Source organism: Vicugna pacos, chromosome 4 (assembly GCF_048564905.1).
Source record: "Vicugna pacos chromosome 4, VicPac4, whole genome shotgun sequence".
NCBI classification, from domain to species: Eukaryota; Metazoa; Chordata; class Mammalia; order Artiodactyla; family Camelidae; genus Vicugna; species Vicugna pacos.
Genome location: NC_132990.1, coordinates 74,495,224 through 74,520,465, shown reverse-complemented (window position 1 = coordinate 74,520,465; position 25,242 = coordinate 74,495,224). Strand labels below are relative to the sequence as shown.

General features: G+C 41.1%; 2 protein-coding genes and 1 long non-coding RNA gene across 17 annotated transcripts in view; 2 read left to right on the top strand and 1 right to left on the bottom strand.

The window, feature by feature from the left end:
* The window catches only part of GPR107 (G protein-coupled receptor 107), a 54,905-nt gene extending 54,583 nt beyond the window's left edge, over positions 1 to 322 (bottom strand). The window contains exon 1 of the mRNA XM_072960288.1: positions 135 to 322. Coding sequence (XP_072816389.1) covers positions 135 to 275 — 141 coding nt within the window. The 5' untranslated portion in view covers positions 276 to 322. The remainder of the gene's footprint in view (positions 1 to 134) is intronic.
* Positions 323 to 336: 14 nt separating this feature from the next.
* LOC140696181 (uncharacterized) lies at positions 337 to 2,451 on the top strand. Its single transcript, XR_012072314.1, has 2 exons — positions 337 to 467; positions 2,250 to 2,451. It is a non-coding gene; the product is annotated as an uncharacterized lncRNA (long non-coding RNA).
* A 4,596-nt stretch (positions 2,452 to 7,047) lies between these two features.
* FNBP1 (formin binding protein 1) overlaps positions 7,048 to 25,242 on the top strand; it is a 121,982-nt gene continuing 103,787 nt past the window's right edge. For all 15 annotated transcript variants that reach the window (XM_072960274.1, XM_072960287.1, XM_072960286.1 and 12 more), the window contains exon 1: positions 7,048 to 7,339. In XM_072960274.1, coding sequence (XP_072816375.1) covers positions 7,316 to 7,339 — 24 coding nt within the window. In that variant the 5' untranslated portion in view covers positions 7,048 to 7,315. The remainder of the gene's footprint in view (positions 7,340 to 25,242) is intronic.

Below are 25,242 nucleotides of genomic sequence, written 5' to 3'. Positions count from 1 at the left end.
AAAAAGAGAAAAAGGGCGGGGGCCCAATTGCTCAGAGCACCCGCCCTCCCCTGAGCCAAAGCTGTCCCCAGTCCTGGGGAGCGGCCGCGGCCTCCGCCCCCAGCGCGGCCTTGCCCGGCCCCGGCCGGCCTTACCTTGAGTGCCAGGTGGTGGACGCGGCCCAGGCCGGGCTCGGCCAGCAGCTGCAGCAGCCCCAGTAGCGGGAGCAGGCGGAGGCCGGTGGCCAGCCGAGGAGAGCCGGAGCCCGAGAGGCCGACAGGCGCCGGGGCGGCCATGTTTGTTCCAGCATCACCAGCTGCTTCCTCTCCCGCCCACTTCCGGGGTTAAAGGGCGGCGGCCGTCGGGAAGGCCTGGAAAGGGGGTTGGGGGGGCTCAGCGGCCTGCGGCGCGGAGACGGTGGCCCTTTCTCTGGCGTGCGGCTGGGGTAGTCGCTGAGAGGCCTAAGCTAGCCACTTCTGGGCCGTTCGGTTGGTCTCCCCTGCGCCGAGTTTTGGTTTAGTCAGAAGAGGGGGCGCTCCCAAAGGGGAAACCTGTGGCGGTTGCCATGGCAACAGTCGCTGGGCAGGACCAGCTCAGGCCTCACCTCCGCCCCGCGGAGCTTTAAAAGAGACCTTGGGCCTGCAGGACCATAGAGGGACCTGGCGCTCCAATGGTGGGAATGCCTCCAGGGTGCCCGGCCCCTGATGGGACTGATTTCTCTGGCAGCGTTGACTCGGTGGAAAATGCCAAATTCGTGGCCTGTCATAAGGTCCTTTGGGTTTTTTTTGAAGTGCTTCCCACTAGAATTTCAGATGAAGTGGTTGTAGTAGTATGAATTTATTGAATTTATTATCAGTCACTTCCTTAGGCCTTTTGGGTGCACTGTTGCATTTAATCCTTGAAACAATCTGATGAGATAAGAAGTAGTAATAAGCATTATCCCTGCTTCACTGGTAAGCAAACTGAAGTTCTGAGAAATTGAGTCAGTCCAGGTTGAACTGAGAATCACATGGAGACTGCTAAATACTATGTCATATTGCTTTGTTATTTCATCCGTCCACTGGAGTATGAATCTCTTTAATTGTGTGGAAATGTCTTTTGCTTCTAATCTTCGGAATTTGCAGGGAAATCTTTAACGGAAGGATTCAGTAGTTGGTTCCTTCCAACTCACTATTTTTTATCAAGGAATTGTAGAACATGCTTATTAAAATTGCCAATAGACTAGCTAGGTTTATGTTGTTTTTAGGTTCTTTTTTTAGCTTGCCACAAAAGTAATGCATGCTCTTTGTGTGGAAATCATTTAAGCAAAAGACGAGAAAATAAACCACCACCAGGAAATCCCAAAACTGATTGCGTATAATAATCAGTATACCAATGTGTTTCATGACAGAATCAGGTTCTTAATAATTTTAACTGGAACTAGGAACTGAAATTAACATGATCTATTTTAATGGAGCTCAAGTGCTACGCTCAGATTTTAAAAAATCAGTTGGGAAAGTACAGAACAGAGGAGGGAGGGTGCTAGATCCTTTCGCTGTGTGCAATCTGAGTAAAAGTGATAAATGTATGCATCCTTCCCTTGAGTCAAAAACCTGTACAGTTTCTGTCACACCTCTGCAAGGACAAAGTAGGGCACTAAGGTGACGCCAGGAGGAGTGAAAGACAGTGTTTACCAGTTGGTGGTTTACTTCTTCCTCCAACCTCTAATCTTTAGCCATCTATTATGAATACATAGTCTTACTATGTATTGTCATCTGATCTTACGACCCCATTTTACAGATGAAAAAACCGAGAACAAACAACTGTATTGTTTTGGAAATCCGCAAAGTAGGAAATAGTTAAATTTATTTATTGAGCGTTTAAATTTGCCAGGTGTTCTGCTAAGTACTTTATATGTACATTATCTAATTTAAGATCACAAAATCTTTATAAGGTCTATATTGTTGTCCCTTTTTAAAATATGAGACTTGGTTAGATTAATTAATTTATTCAAGGGTGGTCTGCTCATTTATAAATGACCCAAATGGAACTCTCATCTAGGCCAGGCCCACAAAGGCCAGCACTTAACCTCTGCCCTGCAATTGTTGTAAAAAAATCATTTCTGGGAGTGGGAGCAGGGTGGAGAGCATAGCTCAGTGATACAATGTGGGCTTAGTATGCATAAGGACCTGAATTCAATCCCCAGTACCTCCGTTAAAAAAAAAATTAATTTCATATGAGGCTGGAAGGGTCCTCAGTTAATCAACAGATTCTTCCACCTTTTTTCACAGATGTGAAAACAAATCCAAGGAACTCAAATGATTTGCTCAAGGTCACACAACTAGTTGGGTAATTTCTGGCAAGCGTCCTTAGAACTGGGACTGGCATGTCATCTGCTTCAGAACTGGATCTGTGTTTCTTGCACTATACCACACATGGCTTTCTAATTCTTATTTTCATTTTTCAAAAAATAAAATCCCAGAATCTGAGTAACTAGTGTGTTTTCAAATGAAACACAAGAGAAATTTTCAGAAAGCATTTTTAAAATCAGCAATATGAAAGAACATAAGAAGGTAAAATAATTGATACTTTCTTTTAGGTATCAAGAGGAAATACCAAAGACGGTTAACTGATTTTCACTTCAGTATGAAACTAGTTGTTAAAAGGGATGGTGATTGTTAAGCACAGTTTCATTTTTAAAGGCAGTTTGAATGTTTCAGAGTATTATTATTGTTTAATTTTTAAAGCAGGATACCATTTTTGAGAGTCTCTGGTTTTAAATTTGAATATAATAGGCTTCTAAAAATGGAATGATCAGTAAGAGTCTTAATTTTATTCAATAATATAATAGTGATGAAACATTTAGCTAGTTTATAAAATAGAAGACCGTTGTCTTTTAACCTCTGGAAAACAATTTTAGAAGGGCTCAAAGCTAGATTCTTATTTCTTGCTTCTTTTCACTTGGGAATTATTATGTGACCTTCACAGGGTCACATACCAATGGCATCTGTCCAGAAGTTTATGAGGAATAGCTTCTTCAGGTGTTTGAGAACTGTCTTGTGCCAGTCAGTTTGGAATTGAGAGAAGTAAGAAAGAGAACACTAACTACAAAGACTTAAAGTGAAATATTTTTTCAGACAGTTACTTCTCAAATTCTGTGAAAACTGCTATCTTGGCAATTATATTTAGGCACATGATTTCAGAGTTTCAAGAAAGATTATTTGCATAATCATGATACTGTAACTGGGAACAAACGCTGAGTAACAGAACAAGTTAAGCCTGCCTTTCCCTGGCAACATTTTCAAAGGGGCATTAAACTTTAAGGTATTGACTGAAAAGGCCTGGAGGGGCTGGAAAGACTATCTCCTAAACCTGACTTTCAGCCTTACTCTCTTAGTCAAGTGCATTTTATTTTTCTATTTCCTCTACCTTTGCAAGATCCACTAAAGGTTGCCACTAGTAGCAGAATTTATTGTTTGCTCTTAGTGTGATTAATAATATTTGGCATCAGTTTAGAAATTTCCAAAAAATAGTTAAAGTAATTACTGGACTAATATTCTCCAGTTATGATTGCCATTTGTCTTTCTGATCAAAACAGATGATATTTCAGATCAAAAAACTCTATAAACACAGTATAGGGAACTAGAAGTCAAACTGGAGCCTGGCAATACTTTCAGAAGTCAAATGTCACTTTCATTCTTTGACTTGAAACATCATTTCTTGGGGCATGGGGGCAGCCCACAGCCTCTCCTTGCAGAGAGTGATCATGGAAAATCTAGGCCCTGACACATCTTGAGTCCTGCTGGTTGGAGAAAAACTTCAAATTCACTTAAGTTTGGTGGCACAGAGTGTAACTTGCTCAGCCAAAGGACAGCTGGTCTTTCCTGATTTTATGCACATCTTTGTAGACTTTCAGGGGAATTCCATTATCAGATACAAAAATCGGTTGCAGGGTTGCAGTGTTAAGATTCTACTCACCACAGAGTTCCTACTTTTATCCCACTCCAACTTTTTCCACTTGACTGCTCTCTTGGGCCTTTAGTAAGCGGTTTGAATACTAAACAAATGGAGTATTTTGAGCTAGAAACTGATGGAACTATTTTAAACAAACAAAAAAAAATCCTGAGAATTTCATTAGGAAGAGTACTTCATCAATAGACAACTAATCAATTGTAGTTTCGACAATCTGTCTTTTAAGCATCAGAAGTGCTTAAAGGATTGCTTTACTTGACAGAGGAAATAAAAATCCTGAAAACAAGAGGAAATGAAAGGGAACCAATACGTGTGCCCTTATATGTTAAGCATTTTACGTGTACTCTTTTCTTTTAATCTTTGCAGTGACCTTTGAAACAAAGTAGCTTTACTCCCACTTTATGGAGGAGGAAACTGAGGCTTAGAGAAGGAAAATAATTCAACCAAAGCTCTAGAGCTTTCTGTGCTGGGCTCTCCAATCCAGCTAACACCATAGCCTGTGCTTACGGCCATCTCCCTTCTTTTGGCCTCACAACAACCTGTGAGTTCCCTGTTTTAACTAAAGCTCAGAGAGTTTAAGTAACTTGCTGAAGGCCACACCCCTAATAAGTAGTGGAACTAGAAGCCCAACTGAATAATTACAAAACCTAGCTCCTTTAAAATAGACTAGATAGAAATATCTATATACCCAAGCCCCTGAATTAGATATTTATTCATTGCAAGCATTAGAATTGCCCTAAGCCCCTGATAGATTTGTTTACCTCTAACTACACGGCAACTAGACAGAGTCTCTATTTGTCTAGATACCTTATTTCAGTGCTAATAATATCCACATGATCAGATTACTCAGTGGAAATTTATATAGCCACCCGCCAAGATCATAGCTTTGTAAATTAGTGTTCTCTAGATGTTACTGAAAGGTAAAACAGGTATACATAACCCAGACTGATCTCCTAGGAAATTCAGCATTTACACAGACAGGGCTTACAATACCTCTAGTGAAAATTGATTCCTAAGTAGGTCAGTCACAATAATTGGTTAATAGAATTTCGTGCCTTAAAAATCACTCCCTTTTACTATAAGGGAAACTGAAGTGCATTTAGCTCTTCCTAAAATTATGGTGCTTTACTTATTTTATCTTTTTCTCTGCCTGGCTTATTTCTCTTTATCCTGAATCCTGTTTGTTTCTATTGCTTTTAAGATTGGTGGTGTCTAGGGGAGGGTGTAGCTCAGTGGTAGAGTGTGTGCTTAGCATGCACAGGGTCCTAGGTTCAATCCCTCCATTAAGAAAGAAAGAAAGAAAGAAACCTAATTACCTCCCCCCTCCTTTCAAAAATAAATTTCAAAAGACCAATGGTGTCTTTAATTTTTTGGAGATTCTAACACTTTAAAACCTTTTCCAGTTACTACCAAACTTAATGAAGTTAGACATATTCGTAGTGTGGCCTAATTAACTTGGTTCTACTGCTGTGGCTTTTAATGGGTTCCTATAACTATTTCCTGCTTACTCATCTTAAAAGGTTTCCTTTTAATGTGGTCTCTCTCTCTCTCTTTTTTTTTTTCCTGCTGTCCCTTCCTCTTTTTCCCCTCTTCTTTCCCATCTCTGGAGCAGCAAGTTGTTTTTCCTCCTGATTAGCATCTTTTCACAAGTAGTCACTCTGTTTTTGTCTCCAAGAAGGCAGTCAAGATTAGATAACTGTATTTGAAAAAATATTCCAGCCTTGGCAGGAAGGGAAATTGAGGTGATTACTGAGGCAAGGTCTTGTTAGATAACCTGCATTTCACTTACCCGTTCCAAATAGCAAACTAAACTGTACAGTATTCATTGAGTTTCTAATCCCTGCAACTCTGAAAACAAAATATTTAAACACACACACTAAAAACGAGGGGAACTTGTAACTGAAAAAAGACAGACCAAAACAATCTGACAGTTTAAACTTGTAATTCTGTCCAACAGAGGAAGTAGACTTGGTTTATCTGCAAGAGGTAAAAACCACCCTTGCTCCTTTCATGGAGAATGATAAGCGGGCTGAGACCGACAGTGGTGGGATTGGAGAGACGCATCACTGTGAAATATTTCTAAAAGGCGGCTCATTTTAGGAGTCCAGTTACTCCGAAAAGTCTGGAAGGAAGAAAAGTTGGGGAGATAGGGCCTAGTTATTCAGAGGAAGGGGTTGGAACTCAAACAGTTCTCTGCAGCTTGGCGGGAATGTTATTTGTGCGGACCTTCAGAATACAGAGAAAGGGAATCAGTATCTACTCAAAAATAGCTCTCAGTTTACCAACCAACGGCCAGGACACAGGTGCTCATTTCCTTGGTCCTCACCACCGCACGGTGAGGTGGATACGTTATTACCTTCATTTGGCAGCCGAGGGCTCAGAGCTTTGAGAGGTGGAGGCACTGTCCGAGGCCACCCAGCTAGTAGGGGCGGGAGGCTGGATTGGAACCAAATACGTTATCTGTGGATCCAGCGCTTTTGCTTTTACCGGCAACGTGATTTCACGTCTGAGAGTTTCTTGGCCCAACAAGCTGGAAATCACTGGTTTCAAAGGTTAGAAATCACTGGTTGTGCGCCCCTGGGTTCCTTCCCCAGCCACTCTAAGCTGTTTGGTCTCTCTGCCTCGACGTCCCTATCTGTCCTGAACACAGACATCACTGTAGCAGGCCCACTCCCACCGCTCAAGGCTGCAAGGCTCCCCGGGCGGTGGGGAAAGACTACCCCGAGCGAACTCTGGTCGTTGTGAACGGCTGCCAGGGAAAAGTATCGTCCTTGAATTCAAAGAGGCGCTCGGTGCAGGCGAGCAACCTCAGCCTCGGCAGAGCCCCCGTAATGACAGGGGCCGGTTACGTTCAAAGGCGAGTGGTTGTCCAAAGAGTAGACAGTGTGGTTGCTAATAAGTAATAAAAAAAAATCGGCGGGGGCCCGGGGTTTCCCGGCCCCGGCAGTCCTCCCGCCTCCCCTCGAGTCCTTCCGGACCCTCGGGCCGCGGGGGCGGGGCCGAGGGCGCCTGGGGGAGTTTGGGCCGGGGGCGGGGGCGGGGCGCGCGCGTGCGCGAGCTGTCAGGCCGGGCCCGCCCCTGGCGCGCAGCCCCGCCCCCGGCCGCCCCTCCCTCCCTTCCCCCTCCCTGAGCTCTCAGGGTGTGGGGCGGGAGGGCGCTGCGGCGACCGCGGCTGCTTCCTCGGGCCATTTTGCTGAGGAGCGACGAGGAGGAGGAGCAGCTAAGGAGACCCAAGGCGAGAAGCTGCGAGGCCGGGGCAGGCGGCGGCCGCGCCGGCACGGGCTTTCCTCGATCTCGGGGATCTTGAGGGGCGAAGGGATCACCGGGGAGGGGGACCGGAGAGCCGCGCTTGCTGCGCGGCGCGCCCCTTCCCGCCCCCTGCACCATGAGCTGGGGCACCGAGCTCTGGGTGAGTGAGGGGCTGGGCCCGCCAGACTGCGGGGGAAGGTGCTTGGCGCGCCTGGGTAGGGGCGCGGGCCGGGCTGCCTGGATGCAGGCGACCGCGCGCGGGTCGGGGTCCCCGCGGCCTGGGAGGGAGGCGCGGGTCCGGGTGCCTCTCGTCGGCCTTGGCTCGAGCAGGAGTGCGAGCCAGATTCGCCCTTCGGAGGTGAGGCGCGCTGCTGTGGGTCCTCAGTGACTTGAGCAGGGGGCTTGGATCTGGGTCCCCCGCGGCCTGAGCCGGGGGCTCAGGCGGGACTCCGTCTCCCCGGCGCCCCGATGCCAGCGGTGTGTGTTGGGCAGAGGCTTAATCCCCGGAGGCAGTAACCGATGCGCCGCGGACCGACTTCTATGGGGGCGTGGAGGCCCCGGGATTTTCAGCGCTGCGTTAGGTATTCAGCGCCCAGCCGCGAGTTTCTGGGGCCGCTTTCTCTCCGCCGAGGTGCGGGCGGACCCGGCGCGCCTCCGGGGGGCGGGGCGACCCTGGCGGGTCCAGGTCCGAGGTTTCGGGTTTTGGGGCTCAGGGGCAAGAAGTGATGTCTTCCCTCTAGTGACGGGGACTTTTGACCTATGATGGTTTGGGACGCACTTGTGCTTCTGTGAGGGACAGCTCAGATCCTGGATTTGATGTGGGGACTGCGGCTTTTGGCCTGGAGGGGAAGGTAGTCGGAGTTATGGGGAGAGCTTGTGTATCGCCTTCAGCAAGAGGTACTTGCAGGGTAAATTTTATATTTTTTAACTACTCGGAAGAAACAGTTTAAAATGGGGTAGGTTGGCGCTGAGGAGCACCCCGCCGGGATCCTTAACCTGTGGTGCGGATGGATAAACACACAGCGTGGTGTCTGGCCGCTGGTCTCCCGGACCCGGGCGAACGGAGGATGCTAAGGCGGTGCACAGGCCATTCTTGGGGAGGAGAGCCTGTGGTTTGTGGAATGGAGCCTGTTTTCCTGCCTTCCTCTGGATTCCTGGGGAAATCACTACGCAGGGGATGGGCAGGGCAGTGTCCGGAGGGAGGAGTGGATGAAATCTCAATTATTGGCCTGAAATGTTCTCAAGACGAGATGTTTCCCGTGATGAACTTGAAAGTGCCTCCTTTCGGAATTCCATTTGTAAAGGGTGTGGAGGAGAAAGTGTGTGGGGTTATGGTTGCTATCTGGGCTGAGGCCAAGAAATCTCACGTCAAAATAAAACAAGGTTAGAGCAGCTATAGAAACAGAGCGCATCCTCTCTGAGTATTATTATGTTTTGCTTAATTGTTTTTACATAACCTTTTCTTAGGCTCAGAAGCATCTACTGTTATTAATACCAAAATCCTGAAGGCAATTGCTCCTTTAAGATAATTCATTTTATAAACATCCTCTATCTAAAGGGACTCAAATTTTCGACTGATGTTTACAAATATTCACTTTTAAACTAAAGTAACAGATGGTTTTAAGTATTTACACACACCTAAATAGGCAGAATCTACCATTTTAAGTGTTGAATTTCTTTATTCCTTTTCCACTCCCTTTGACTCTTTCTACATTATCTGAGGGGGCGGGGAATCAGAAGTAATTATCAAAAGAATGGAAATTTTGGCACGATTTCCCCCCCCCCCCGCTTGTCCAAACAAGAGAAAGGGATTCTGGAGGGAAATTACGATATGTTTCTAAGTGAAACAGGCTGTGGTTAAAGGGACTGAACATAATGATGGGCATTTCACAGTGATGTTGGTGAGTGTTAGAGAAGATGACTGAGCAGAGAGCGGGGCAGCTAAGAGAAGAAAACGAATAAAACAGCTACAGTCACCTGCATTATTCTGCACGTTTCTCTTAGGGAATAGAGGCTGGGAAGGAAGGCAAAGACAAGGAGTTGTGGAAGATAAACGGGAACTGGAATATATATGAATGAGAGGAAATCTTGGATTTGCTTGAAAAGAATTCAGGGTGGTAGTGGAGGGGGTATGGATGAAATGAAAGTGCTGAGGAGTTGGTAATTGATGAAGCTGGATGACAGGTCCAGGAGGGCTCGTGCTCCTATGCTTTCCGCTGTCTGCACTTGATGTTTTCTACAGTGAAAATGACTGGAAAAGATTTTTAAGCGAGAAGGTGTGTAAAGTGCTTGAAATTTTTTTCCGCTGGGTAAATTTTATGAGGAAGGACGCCTCCTCTGTTGTCTACACGCAAGTAAATGTCAGTGAAGAGTTAAAGAGAAGGAAAAGGCATTCCACTAGAGTATCGGCCTTTGCCCTTGAGTGGCTTAGACGTTGACAGAGGGAAAAGAATGAACGCATAATTTGCACTAATCAGGGAAGTGCAAAATCTGAGTTTTAAGATGAAATACTGAGAAATATAAGAGCAACGTAATGTCTCTTTTCAGTTGCCTCGTTTGATTAGAGTTTGAGATTTTTTTCAAAAAACTGGAATAATGAAGGATTCTGAAAAATAAACCTCCAGTTCTCTGGTGGTGAGAGGCCTTCTGTTGTGCGGTATGTGGGGCAGTATTGGGCAGCCTGGAGGGGCAGTGATTGAGGGTTCTCTGTGAGTGGTTGGCTGTGGGATCAGGCCCATGTGTAATGAGATAATGATGGGGCGTCAAGCCTCACTTGGCAGAATTGTACTTCTGGATGGAGAGAGATGGAGCTATGGTTTGGGTGGCCATGAGTTATTTGTAACAGGTGGTTGCAGCTTTCCTAGACCTTCACAAGTGCCACCAGGTTTTACACACATTTTAGGACGTTAGTCAATGCCCTTATAGAGAGGATTTTCAAAACTTCAGGTTTCTAACATGCATTTTACCTTTAAGGCCTGTTCTTAGCCACATCCTGCTTTGTAGACAGAGTAAAACCTCTCTCTCTCTCTTCCTTTTCTTTTTTTTTTCAACCTCTCCATAGGCGTAAACTTTGATATTCTAGGACATTTTTGAGACATCATCATGCAGTCATAAAAATGGACTCAAAACCCATGATTTATGGTAACTTTATTGCATTAGATTGTATTTCTATTCAGATTTTCTATTCTATATCCGAAGTTCATAGCAAAGTATAAACGGCTGATTTAAAGTGATTAGGATATAATACAATTATTTCTGTACAACTCTTCATAATATTGCATTTTAATCAATTTTTAAAAATTTTAGGTGGTGTGGATAGAGCTCAATGGTAGAGTGCATGCCTAGCACGCGTGAGGTCCTGGGTTCAATCCCCAGTAGCTCCATTTAAAAAAAAATTTTTTTTAGTTGCATGCTACTGTGTGCAAGACATTGATCTGAGGCCAGGTCACTTTATATACATTGAAGGATTTCAGTGTATATATTCTACTTATTTCATTGAAAGCATGTAAAGTAGGTTTTAACTCTAGCCTGCAACATCAGAGTCAAAAGAGAGATTTATGCTTCCAAAATTTACCAAAATGCATTTACCGAAGAATTTGTTTAGAAGATCATGTTAATAGGCTAAATAGTTTGCACTGAATTGTTCAAATTGTGACTGGTCATTGGAGAAATGGCAAAGCAAGAATTGCTTACATTTGAATTATTTTTTGTTTTTTTTACCTGCATATTAGAAAAAAGTGAGAAGTTATTGACGTGTCAGCTCAACTTTTTATTAGCTTGATCATTAATGTGAAGTAGGAATAAATCTAGTGGAAATTTTAGCTTTTCTTATAATTTTCTGCTCTTTGAGGCTACTAAATTACTCAGTGATAGAACCTACTTTTATCTCCTAGTGTCCTTTCTGCCATCTGTATTTCTTTCTCTTCAAACTAATAAGAAATGGACTAGCCCAAAATAACAAAAACAAGAAGGCAAACAGAGAGAGACCCAAATAATACATATTGGTTAACATAGTAAGAAGCCAGCTGTGTTGATTGTAATCAATTTTTTTAAAACCTGTGCTTTTAGGACTGTGCCAAGCATATAATGTGCATTCAACAACTTGTTGATTATAGTGGCATTGATTGTGGCGTGCACTTTTAAGAGGCGGCAGTGAAAGTGTTGTCTATCAACTGTAACAGGAGTAATGCTTGACTCACAATAGTAGTTCAATAAATATTTATTGAATAAATGAATGAATCCTTTTTCCTCTTGTTTTAACATTTGCTTTTTGAAAGTAGTGGGAAGTGGGGGGTCGGTACAGCTCAGTGGTAGAGCACATGATTAGGATGCACGAGGTCCCTGGGTTCAATCCCTGGTACCTCCATTAAAAAAAAAAACCTGCAAAATAATTAATTAAATAAATAAGTAGTCGGAGGGTAGTTTTAATGCCTTTCTGCATTTTGGCAATTGTAAACTTTTTTAAAAAATACAATTCTAGGCACCTTTAAGAAAATAGACTATCTTTAGAGAAGTTTTAGTTTCACAGCAAAATTGAGCAGAAGATCCAGAGATTTCCCATATACTCTTTGCCCACAAATACACAGTCTAGATCTTTTTTAACCTTTAAAGAAGAGCTTGAAAAGTTACTTCTTTTCTGCTGTTCATGCTGCTTATTCCTGATGTATATGTGTGTTTACATAAGAACACTTTATAGTGTGCTAAAATTTTAAGCTAAGCAATACTGATTCTTTTTTAATGTTGAAGTAATTGACTATTTTGGGGATTTTTTTTGTTTCATTTTGTTTTGTTTTTAATTTATTTTTTATCGAAGTATAGTCATTTTATAATGTGTCAATTTCTGGTGTACAGCATAATATTTCAATCGTACATATACATACATATATTCCTTTTCATATTCTTTCTCATAAAGGTTACTACAAGATATTGCATATAATTCCCTGTGCTCTACAGTAGAAACTTGTTGTTTATCTATTTTATATACAGTAGTTAGTATCTACAGATCTCAAACTCCCAATTTATCCCTTCCCGCCGTCTTCCCCCTTGGTAACCACAGTGTGTTTTCTATGTCTGTGAGCCTGTTTCTGTTTTGTAAATCAGTTCATTTCTTGACTATTAATAGTTTCAGGATTTGGAGAATTATTACCTCTTCTTACTGCCGAATAGTAAATGGAACAGAGTACTAACAGTAATTCATAGCTCTTCCTGCTGGTTATTCTTAACCTTTCAGAGATTTCTGTTTCGGATAAGCATAGCTAGACCAACAGGGGAGACATCACTTTTGGAACTATGGTGACTAGAGAAGAAGTGCCTCAGAAGATAGATGAGATCAAGTTTCTATTAAAACAGGGTTTGGTTTGCCCAGTTTTTTTTGTGGTTAGTAGATATTAAAACATGGGAGGTCTGACAGTTTTATGGTTGAAATTTACACATCAGCTTCTTGCCTTCACTTTATACTTTAGATATAATCCCAAGCATTGCATTTTTGGTAGGTAAAACTGTATTTCAAGCACCATAAGGAAGTGTTATAAGTGTCCGTGCTAACTGTGTGACCACATTAGAACTCTCGCTTTACATTGGTGTGACATGGGAAGCGCCTCTTTGAAGGACTATTCAAGTATCACCCACTTCCTCGCTAAGGCTAGCACTGTGTTTCCTGCAGGTATTACTCATACTTGTTTCATCAACACCACCCACATTTAAAAATAAGGCTTTATTTTGACACTTCAGAATTGCAAGCTACCAAGAATACATGAATCCCCTGGGAAATTAACCTAATTAGATTTTGGAATGTGAGTGTGAAGTCTTCTGGAATTAGTGTTTGTAATGAAATATTTGTTTCCTGATTTAGTAAAATATATTCATACTAGCTTGAGCCTAGTGATGTGTCTAGTTAAAACAATTAAAAAATCATAAAGGGCCAAATACGTATCTTATATTAAAGAGTTAGTTGAGAATATACAAGTTTTGATATTGATTGATCATGGCCTTCCAGTTGGGACCAACTTTCAACTCATAAGCCTCATCTGATTTGTGAAATTCTACGCTAACTTTATGTAAGTTTAACAACCTTGATTATTTAATATTACAACTATATTTATACCACTACCACCACCAACAAAAAAGGTGAAACTTCTAATTTCTTGTTGCAAAAGTTATATGTGTTAACACTGAAACTATAATATCATATTAGCTATAGGATGATTTCTTTTTTAAAATTTAGAACACACCATTTTGGTCATTGAAATGAAGTTTTTGTTCTCTCTCTCTCTTTTTGGGGGGTATTTTTAATTTATTAATTTATTTATTTTTGAGGGGGAAGTAATTAGGTTTGTTTGTTTGTTTGTTTGTTTATTTTTAGAGGCAGTACTGGGGATTGAACCCAGGATTCCATGCATGATGAGTATGCACTCTACCATTTGAACTATACCCTCCTCTACTACTTTTTAAAATTATTTCTTACACTAACATCTGTGGTCTTAGTGTATATCAGTTCAGCAGCTACAATTCCCACTTTTACTTCTCTGCTTTTTATAGATTATAAAAATAGAAATAGATTATAATTGCATAAATGCTATAGTTCTTGTAATAATTTCACATGCACCGTGCTTCAAACACTGTTGAGTAATTGTCATCAATTATTGAGAACTTCTCATGTGTCAGAAGCTGTGCACAGTTTTTCCAGCCATAGTCTCATTTATTCTTCACAAGAATTCAGTGAAGGTAAGTACCATTTGTGCCGGCATCTGAGAAGACTGAGATGGAGTTGGGAGTACTAAGCTGTATAAGGAAGTAACACCTGTGAAAGGAAGAGGGAGCAAGTATGATTGGGCAGAGGGGGTCATCGGACCATAATGCTGCCTGACAAAGCCTCCACCAGGCCAACCAGGAGCTGTAGAGCAAAGATTACCCATTCAAGGAGTCTCACATTGGGCAGAAATGGCCAGGCTCTTGTACCACTGCCTTGCTCATTCATTGACAAAAGGCTGCCCCAAGAACAGTGTGACTTTGGCTACCATCTTGCTCAGTCATCACTTGGAGTTTGCTGAAGGAACATTGTGACCTTGGCTCAAAAGATGAAGCAGACCCTGAAGGAAGCTGTCTCCTAACCACACCCCTTGCAGCTGGGCAGTGAATCCTTTCTGGAAGAAGGATCTGAGCGGCACATCTCTGTGCCTGGCCGCATCATTATTATCCCCTTTTATGAGAGGAAATTGAAGCACAGAACGATAAAATAACTTGCCAGGTTCACAGAGGAGAAAGCAGAGATTCAATGCCAGGTCTTGGACTCTAGAGCTCTCCTCCTCATCCTTTTTGTTTTTTTAAAGTTAATACTATCAAAATTTATTATTATTGTTTGAACTTTTTACTATAGGACTTTCCAAACATACTTAGAGAAAATATTATGAACCCCTGTGTCCTCATCACCTAACTTCAAGATTATCAATATTTTTGGCATTCTTGTATCATCATTTTGCCCACATGTGTTTATTTTTAGAGCCCTCAGTCTTCTCTGCCACACATTGTAACACTACTCCCCTTTCTGAGGGATGATGCGTGGAACCCAAATTCCCCCTTCATCTTTTAAAGTGTGAAAACAGGAGAGAACCAACTTGTTAAAGAGCTTGATGCACTTTTATTAGGGGATTTAAATGCATCCTTTCATAACCTAACAAGGACCCTATGAGTTTAACTTATTTCCATTCAGTAGACCAGACCCACCCAAACAATGAGTGCTGGTGCTAGAAGTGAAATTTTTTTCTGACACTAAACAAATGTTTTTTAAAAAATACATCTTTTGTATTAGTAGCTCACAATCCCTCTTCTCCCCGTTAGTCACTCATATTTCCCCCGTCACTGATGCAGGTTTTGCTTTCTAAAACATTTGATGTTACTCATATTGAGAATCACTGAGAACCAGTGACTCACAGAGCTAAGGGCTGAAGATGGAGCAGAAACTATGATGAATGAAGCTTATATTCTAGCAGGTGTTTCATATATGCCTATAGTGTTTCCCCCCAATTCTTTTAAATCCAAAGGATTTTTTTTAATTTAAAGAAATCAATTTGTAAAGGTATTAAATAGTAAAAGTAATATCAACTTTCTGATTTGGGGTCTAAGGACAAAAATTATGTCTTGGGGAAAAGTAGTTTTAATTAGACTGAGACAGAGCAAAGAGAATCTTACTGTTTTCCACTTTTGACAGGGGACTCCAGCTATCCCATGCAGGGCTTCAAAGTTTTGATTCTTAAGGAACAAGAAACGAAACATTTCCCCTCCTATCTGTGGCAAAAGAAAACTTGGTACCTTTACAGGAAGCTATTCCCCTTGGAGTTCTCTTTGCACAACCAGAACTTAGAGTGGGATCCTGAAATACATTAAAACACCCGGCAGGTCCTTGGGAGAAATGGTGTGGGTGCGCCAGGGTGAGTGAGACAGCCTGGAAGGGCTCAGCCTGGGTGCCCAGCTTGCCTTCTCTAACATTTATTAATGCTGGGCAAGTTTTACTCTCCTCTCCTTGTTTTCCTGATCTATAACATGGTATAGCGGTGCTTGCCTTCCTCTTCACGAGAAAGCATCAAGATGAGCGCTTGTTTGTAAAGTGCTTTGAGACTGTTGGATGAGAGGTGGTGGTTAAGTACAAGTAAGGATAGTCTAGGAGAGGGTTAAAGAAAAAAAACAACAACAACAACAATCTGTTCCTTGGGAGTAAATTGCAGAACTCTCCTGCTGGAAGCAGGACTCATGAAAAATGAGCAATCCTGATTTTCACAGTGCAGTCTGTCCTTTGATTTAAAATTCTGTTTTCATGTTAACAATAAAATAAAATAACTAATAGTTGGAAAATGCCTGGAAACCAGTGCTTTGGAAAGGAAAGCTGGATTATAGGGAACTATGTGTGTTTATCTATTTTCCTTTTCCTAATTTGTTTTCTTATTCTTTTTTTTTTTTAAATGGAGGTACTGGGGATTGAACCCAGGACCTCATGCATGCTAAGCATGCTCTCCGCCATCGAGCTATTCTGCCCCCTTTTTTAATATAAAAATGCACTGCAAAACACTAACCATACTAATTTTTAGCAATATCCTTGGGTCTGCTTAAGATACATCTTAATTTAACCCTCAGGGGGAGATAGTTCTCTTTGGCTATTATTACCACTTTAAAAAAAATTCTACCGAAGTTGCATTCTTTTCCCTGAAAACCTGGATATTTGCTACTTGAGACATCTAGTGAATTATTCTACATATCAGCTTAGTTTGAGATTGCTTTCTTCTTAGCAAAGAGAACTAAGAAGTTGAAAAAAATATTTGTGTTGGGGCGCATGTATGTGGAACTGCCTGGCAGTGTTTGTTGGGGCAAAGAAATCTGGACTTCATGAATGCACATGTGTATGTAAAACATATTTTTCAGCATGACTCTGACTTTTTCTTTTTTGTTTTGTTTTGTGGTGGGGAGGGAGGTAATTAGATTTATTTATTTATTTATCTATCTTTTAATGGAGATACTGAGGAACTGAACCCAGGACCTTGTGCATGCTAAGCAGGCACTCTACCATTGAGCTATACCCTCCCCTGACTCTGAATTTTTAAATTTAAAATTTGCTTATCTTTAAAAACAGGTTATCTATTTGCATTGTTCAATTTTCAAAAGATACTAAGGTGTACATGGAAAGTCTCCCTATCATCTTAGGATAGATTTAATTCTTAATTGCCATTACTGTTTTTGGCAAGAGGATCGGTGATGTGGGTGGCAAATAATTATGACTTTAGTTCATCAAAGAAGAAACCAAGTGAAATTATAAAAACTATCAGAAAAAAGAGGCAGACACCTTGAGAATGACTGAGATTTCCATAGTTTGTCCACAGTATCTATTCTTTGAGCATCTACTGAGTGCCAAGACATTGTTCTTGCCCACAGGTAGCTTACAGTCTAGTAGGGGGGCAGAAACATAGACAAGAAATTACAGTACAGTGTTATAAGGACTAAGGTAAGGTAACCACATGGAAATCTATAAACTGGAGTATAACTCAGGTGGGGAAGAAATGGCATCCAGATGGAGTCCTGAAGGATGGGTAAGTTACACAGATGGAGGGGAGTGGTTCAGGTTGGGAGGGTGATCTAGACAGTTTTCCTGGAAGGGGGAGTAAAAGCTGTGTCCAAAGACCATAAGTGTAATAGGGCACTGAGCTCAAGAATGAGCAGAGCACGTGAGGAGGAGCCTGAAAAAGGAGACTATAGCTGAAACCAGATGAGGACTGTGGCTTTATCTTGAGGGCGTGCAAGGCACCCACCCTTGAACTGCTGAAGGCAGGTAGCTCTGGGCCTAGTTCTTCAGTTTACTTATTGTAGAGGAGGTTGGAAAGGCGCTGGATGGCTGCAGGCCAGACTAGGCTAATTGGATTAATTGTGTGGGGCAGAGTAGAGAGAACCCCTCCACATTTTTATATGGTGGAATTGATGAAAATGAATTGCTAGGGAGTCTTGGATGCCTCAAGAAGACCTGGCAGGGCACATCTTGGGTGGTGAGCCAGGGCATTGGGAGGATGAGGTCAATTCATGGCTTTGGTTAGTGGGTTAAATAAATAATAAGTATATCAACTTCAGGTCCTTATTTTTAAAACAACAACAACAACAAATAACCAGTTGGGCACAAAACCAAAGCCTCCAGGCACTTCTTTCTTGCCCTCTCTTTGTTTCTGCTCAGGTGGCACAACTTCTGCAGTGTTACCAGGGTCTGCTTCTCAGCTCTTTTAAACTAACAGATCGGGTATTTTCAGTATGCCCCAGAGGTGACTCACATTCACCCAAGACTGTTGAACACGCCAGAATGCAAGTTTCAAATTTATAATGAGAAGTACATCCATAAGGAGATGAGCTATTCATATTTGCTGAACTGCACATCTTCTCCCTGAAGGCTAATCCATATGGAAAGCTAAGTTCTATACGAAGTTTCTTGGAGAGCATAAAATCAAAACAGAGTTGGGTGAGTTTAATGGGTTGTGATGCCAAGCTCTGGGAGCCCGAGGCATCTCTCTCTTCTAGAGGGCTAGAGGTCCGTGAAGGAGGGAATAGGATCTGTTTTTCAGCTGCTATATGGATGATTCTCTTTTCTTTTAACCATTAACCGGATGGACTCCAGGGTATTTAGTTATGCTGTGACCTTTTAAATTCTAATCTCTGTTCAATCTTGGCATCCCTGAGATTACATTCAGGTTCCCAGATCGGATGTTGGGTGTTTCTCATCTTCCCAGCATTTCCCACACTGGCAAGTCCAAGAATCTGCAACTTTAAAAGCTCCCCTAGGATTCTGATGTGGCTTGGGTAGCACGATTTAACACTGAGATTCCTTCTCATACATTCTCGGTTTTTGGTCATTTTTATTCTTTGTAACAAATGTAAAATCTAGCAATATTTTGGAGTGACTTTCTTAGCCTGCCAACCCCATATGACCATAGTCATTCTAGGGTACTCTTTATGCCTTATAGTTCTCTGGTTGTGATTCTTAGGGACCCAGATAAGTCATAATTAATTCATCCAACAAGTATTATTGACCACCTGCTATATGCCAGACAAATATAAGGGTATATCTAGTGTATCCCATACTAATAAATGCTATGGAGAAGAATAAGGGTGTGAGAGACTGACAACGTAGGATTAGGGTTGATGGGGAAAAGAACAGAAGTTTAGTTGTTGGACATTTTGCGAGACGCCTATTAAGTGTCTAGTATCTAAGTGTCCAGTATCGAGTAGATAGTTAAATATGTGCATCTGGAGCTCTGAGAAGAGAGCCAGGCTGTTTGGGTCTCTTTGGGTCTGATTACCCAATGTAAGTTTGGGTAATCAGAAAAGCCAGAATTAAAATGGTAAAACTCTAAGCTCTTGGCATAGTTCTATACCTGCAAGACCTCTTATTTAACTTTGGAACTCTGTCACTTTGAAGAATTGTCATAATATGTTGCCCTTTTGGACAGTGGCTGTGCTGTCTGTTTGCTGAACTGTTTACCTTACTGAGAATCATTATGTGAAACTTGTTTCAGAAGAGGTGTAGACTATTAAGAATTGATTGGTTTTGTCTATTGTTATAAGAACATAAACAGATTTTGGAGCTTGGACAAGCGTAGAAGTAAAACTAATGGACCAGTTCCTAAGTGACAAAATAAAAATAAATGGCCACTTACGGGCATTGAGTTTTGGTACTAATCGTACATGCATCATTTTCATAGGTTTTTGCAGACAGTCTAATAGTGTCAACTTTACTTCTTTGAAAGCTGCCTATGTGCTTTGGAGATGATTAAAGAATGTTGAGAATTATTCAATTCACACTTTGTTGACTTAGATCTCTGTTGTACCTAATATGTTGCTTAATTTTCCTGTTTACTTTTTTCAGAGATAATTTAAAATTGGCAACACTAGATCACCAAATGAATCAGATTTGAGGGGATCTCTATATCATATGTGTGACAGATTCTATTTTGCAAAGATGGACACAACAGTATCTCCCATTCCACATGCTTTTACAATGTGACCTTGAGACTCCTTGCCTTGAGGGGCAGGAGAGGGCTTACGTCCCTTCCCCTTGAACCTGTGCAGACCTTTGTGACTACCTTGACCTGGTAGAATATGGTGAAGGTGACGCTGTGTGATTTCTGAAGCAGAATCATAAATACACCATGTACTTCTGCCTTGCTCTCTTGGGGTGCTTACTCTTAGAATTCAGCACCATGTTAGTAGGAAGTCCAAACAGCCAGAACCCATACAGAAAATCAACTGTAGCGTTTCCAGCTGACAGCCCAATTGAGGTCTCTGCTAACAGTCATTATCAACTAACAGCCATATGAGTGAAGGGCTTCCAGATGATTGAACCCTCCTTCAGTCAAGTCCTCACAGCCTTCAAGCCTTTCCAGTTGGGGCCCCAGCCTTGGAGGAGCAGCAGTTTGACACATTGTTCCTGTCTAATTGCTGACCTAGAATTAAATGGCTCTTTCCTGCTCAGTTTTGGGGGTGATTTGTTATATAATAACACCTGCAGAAGTACCCTTGGATGTCAGGCTAGGAAATAACACCTCCCTTGTTCATTTATTAAAGAATAGGGCTCATTAAAAAAAAAAAAAAGAATAGGGCTACCATGTGCTCTATTATTCTGTTTAAAAATAAAATCACTTTCTCTTTGAATAAGAAATTGAAAAGTTGAGGAACATTCGAGAAGCATTTATACTTACTCTCTCTGAAGATGGTGGAATAGGAAACTGTGAAGCTCTGACATGAAGACCTATAGGAAAAAATAAACTCCTTAAATGAAGTTTGTCCTAACGTTCTTGTCACAAGATTGTACACTTTCGAGTATGGTGATGCCGTACTTAAAACTCTGATATTTTACATTATTGTCATAGCCCTCGACCCACAAAAAGGGACATTTCCCTGCAATTCCTTTTGGTCAGAAACACTTTTCCTAGCCTTTCCTCCTAAAATTCATTTTTTCTCCTTTGAAATGTAAGCCATGCACAGGGGAGGGTATAGCTCAAATGGTAGAGTGTTTGCTTAGCATGCATGAGGTCCTGGGTTCAAACCCCAGTACCTCCTCGAAAAATAAATAAACCTATTACCTCCCTTCAAAAAAAAAGAAAGAAAGAAAGAAATATAAGCCAGGCCAGTCTGCTGGAGAAGTGTCGTGTAAGAAATATCAAATGAAATGTGATATTTTCTGTAGCTTTAGTTGTGAAATAGAATCAATATTCTGGAGGCAACAAATCGTTCAGACCAAAGCTAATAAGCACATAGATCTCATCTCTCTGCTACTCTGTCTTCACTCTCTGGGTGGAACATGTGGGCTAATACAGTCTCCAATGGTTGTTTATTTTAGAGTTCTTTTATTCTATCCTTAAAAAGATTTCTACAGTGCAGTCAGCATGTCTCTACTGTTGGGGTGCCAGCTGTTTGGTTCTCAGCCTGATACTAACTAGCTGAGTAATTATGGACAAGTCACCTCACCTCCTTCCTCTGTAAAGTGGGGATAATAATAGTGCCTACTTTATGGAATTATTGAGGATATTAACCAAGTTAATGAATACTTAGGGCAGTAAATGTCTGACACAATAAGCTTCATGAACAATGGCTATCCTTATTCACCTTCACATGTTGCTGGTTGTGATGGTATTTTATTCACGGCATGGAATTCCTTGTTGAGAAGAGACTGAATGAGCAATTTGTTGTTGGGGATTTTTGTAGGAGGGATCGATGAATTGGGTGTAAACTAGACTGCATGACCTCAAGTCCCTTCAACTCAAGTGTTCTCGGGTAACCTGAATTCCAGGATCAACTGACACTGGAAGGGTTATCCCAAGAGTACTGATTCCTAATAAACAGAGAATACGTCAGTGTTGATTATGGTAGAGTAACTACTTCCAAGGCTAGAAACTCTATTTAGAAATTTTATGTGTAGTTCCCACACTGTAGCTCAAAGAAACGCTAATGATGTTAATAGGAGGTTTGTAAAAGGTTCAATAATCCAAAAAGTGACACGTAAATAGAATCATTAGGGGAAAAAAGGAAAATGAATGTATGTATGTATATGCATGACTGGGGTATGGTCCTGTACATGAGAAATTGACACATTGTAATTGACTGTACTTAAATTTTAAAAAAAAAGAGAATCATTAGGCACATTCCTTAAGTTGTCAGGCACTTTGTGCAGGGACTAAATGTCTTGGGTGTGACTCTATAGGCAAAAATACCAGAGACTGCTTTGCTGAACAAAAACTTTTTGGCTGAGAAACCTGAAAGGCTTGGTGTTTAATTTATTGTGTCACTTTGGTAGGTCAGCAGGTAAGTAAGGTAGGTAAATAATACCGTTCCAGAAAAGCTGTAGGCAGTCAAGTGCTTTGTGTCTCGATAAAAGTATTCCAGCATCTGATGGAAATGAAATACAGGATGATGAGTTCTTCACTTTCTGATTTTTTTTTTTTTTTTTTTTGGATTATGAAGTGCCAGTAATTGAGAAAGTGGAAGGAACAGTCAATCAGATGAGAAGAAACCCTCAAGGGAAGTTGGAAGCAGTTGGCTGGGATAAGAGTGTTTCTGATCATTCCAAGCAGATCTATGCGTTGTCTTTGATTATTTAAAAAAAGAGAAGATTAAAAAGTCAATTGCAGGAATGGGCAAAGGATTATCTCCATCAGCAGGGTTCAGTTAGGTGTCACCTGTGTGTAGCAGTCTGTGAAAAGATCTGTTTGTTTAAAACTAAATCATATTTGTTTGTGGTGTAGACCCCACCCACATCACATGCTTGAAGAATGGGGCTGGCTGTTGAATGATTTGCAAATGTAGGTCAAGCTGAAGATTATGCTTATCTTGATTTTTCATTGTGGCAGAGACCAGAGTAGCTCAAAGGGAGATTTAAGGACTTTATACACTATTTACTTGTAGTCTTTGAATTGTGGGCCAGTCCTAGGGACAAGGCAATCTCATATGGAGTGAAAGTAAAGAAAGAAAAGGAGGAGAGGCTAGAGGAGTGTAGGATTTGCTGATGTCAGTAGAAGGTTGAGCTCAGGGAAGCTGGGTAAAATGCTGAATGCCCAGAAGTAAAAAGATGACCCATCCTTTGGATCCTGCAGGCAGCTCCAAGGGGTATCTTGGGGAGAGCACGAAGGAACCAGGGTTACCTTATGTGCAGAGGGTGAGGTGCAGACCTGAGCCCAAACCTAATGGGGCCTCATTATCTCAGAGCAGAAGCTGAATTTAGACGACCCTTTGCATTGCCTGCTAACCCACCCTCCAGACTCTCTTCCAGCCGCGTCTGCCTTCTCATCTGTCCTGTGCACTGTTGGCTTCTCCCACAGGGCTCTGCACTGCTTTGTCCTAGATTTGCCCTCCAGCAGGGGTGCTTGCCCCAGGTAGCTTCCTGGCCCTTCCCCTCCTCCGGTCAACCCCACTTGTGTGCCATTTTGTCCTCGTAGTGTCCTTCATGCATTTCCACACCTAAATGAACACACTTAAAGAATTGGCTTCTTTAACAGAGTCTTCTGTCATGGTGGACCTCTTACAGTTCTTTACTTGTTCAATCCCTAGCACCTCCACTAGAAAAAAAAAACCCTCCTCCTAAAAAAAAAAAAAAAAAAAAAAAGAAGAAGCCAATTGGGGAAAAGTCATGATTTCAAGAGCATGATTCACTTATTTGTTTGTTTCATTCATTCTTTTTTTTTTTTGATGTGGGGAGGTAATTAGGTTTATTTATTTATATTTAAAGAAGGTACTGGAGACTGAACCCAGGACCTTGATGCGTGCTAAGCATGTGCTCTACCACTTGAGCTATACTCTCTCCCTCTTCAAAAGCATGATTCACTTCTTTACATATTGAATTTATTTATGTATTTGAATAGGTGATACACCCCTTTTTCCTCCCAAGTGCAACCACTGTTACTATTTTTTTTTTTTGTGAATGCTTCCAGAGAGCATTTATAAATAAGTGCCCCTCCCCCTCATACAAATGTTAGCATACTATTCACACTTTTTGGTACCTTATTTTTATTTTTATTTTTATGTGTTTTTATTTGGTACCTCATTTTTAACACTTGTATCTTGGTTTTTTCTTCTTTTTTTTTTCCTTTGCTGCCTCATTCTTCTTCATGTAACTATTCATTCTTTAATAAGTAAAACTCCATCCTATGGATACATTGAAATTTGCTATGATCATTAAATTGTTTCCAATATATTTTCCTATTAAAAATAGAACAGATTAATAGTCTCGTATGTGTTATTTTGTGTCTGTGTAAGCATATTTGGAGGATAAAGTCCAAGAACTTGGAGAAGTATCACCAAACCACCTCCAAAGAGGTCTAACAATTGTGCTTTCAGCAGCCATATGTTAGAGTTCCTGGGTCCTGCATTCTCCTCAACTATGTGTAATCAAACATTTTGATATCTGCTCAACAACTGAGTGAAAAGTGGTATTTCAGGGTAGTTTCCATTTATCTCTTCCAAGTTTAAGAACAATTTTTTTTCCTGTAAGCTGTTCATGTCCTCTATTCTTTTTTTTTTTTTTTTGGTGGGGGTAGTAATTAGGTTTACTTCTTTATTTATTTTTAGAGGACCTTATTTATATATGCTGAGCATGTGCTCTTCCACTTGAGCTATACCCTCCCTACTTCAATTTTTATTAGGTTGGTGATGGAGGCTATGAACGTGGTTTAACACAGAAGTATGTTGTAAGTCTAATACAGAATGATGTCATCTTAGGTATTGGCACAGTAATAACTTAGCAAAGAGAAGTTGATTAAATGTAATCTCCAAGAATAGTTTATTAGAAAAAAATTGGATTTAGATTAGAAGTCTCTTAAAGGGGGGTAGGGGTTAGGTAGAGCTCAGTGGTAGGGTGCACGCTGAGCAGGCAAGTCCCAGTACATACCGTTCTAAATTTAGGTTGACTACCATACATGTCCTTTTTGGTCCTACCCTTATTGAAAACAAATCTTTTAAAACAATAGTTTATAACCATGTTAACTGATATACAATAGCAGCTATATTTCTAAAAATTGAGTTTACTCTGGGTACAAAGAGGGGAGTGCTTCTATTTGTCTGACATTTTTATTCGTGGGGCTATTCAAATGAAGTATGTTGTTCTGTACTTTTGGACTCAAAGCTTTGTAAACTTAGAGTAAATCTGTGCATTTCCTAGTTGTAATTATGTAAAATGTGCCTGATTAGTATATCAAGCAGTACTCTTAACAGTAAAAGTTAAGATATTCCTTCAGTGTTACTTAATATCTGTATACAAGAGCCCCACACAACCTGTTTATAGGTTCTATATTTTAAAGTATTTCTCTGAAAATGAAAAATTACCCAATTTTACTATGTCCCTTTTCCAAGTTAATAGATTAAGTAGTTATCAAACTTTCCTTAGGAGGTAAGCTCTGTGAGGATCAGGTTTTTTATTTGTTTTGGCCAGTGCTGTGTCACCAGCATGACAGTACTTTGCACATGCTCAACAAATAAGACAGTTACCAGACTGGAAGCAGTCTTGGATTTTGCCCTTTGACAACACACTGCTTCAGGCTGTCGTATAACTTA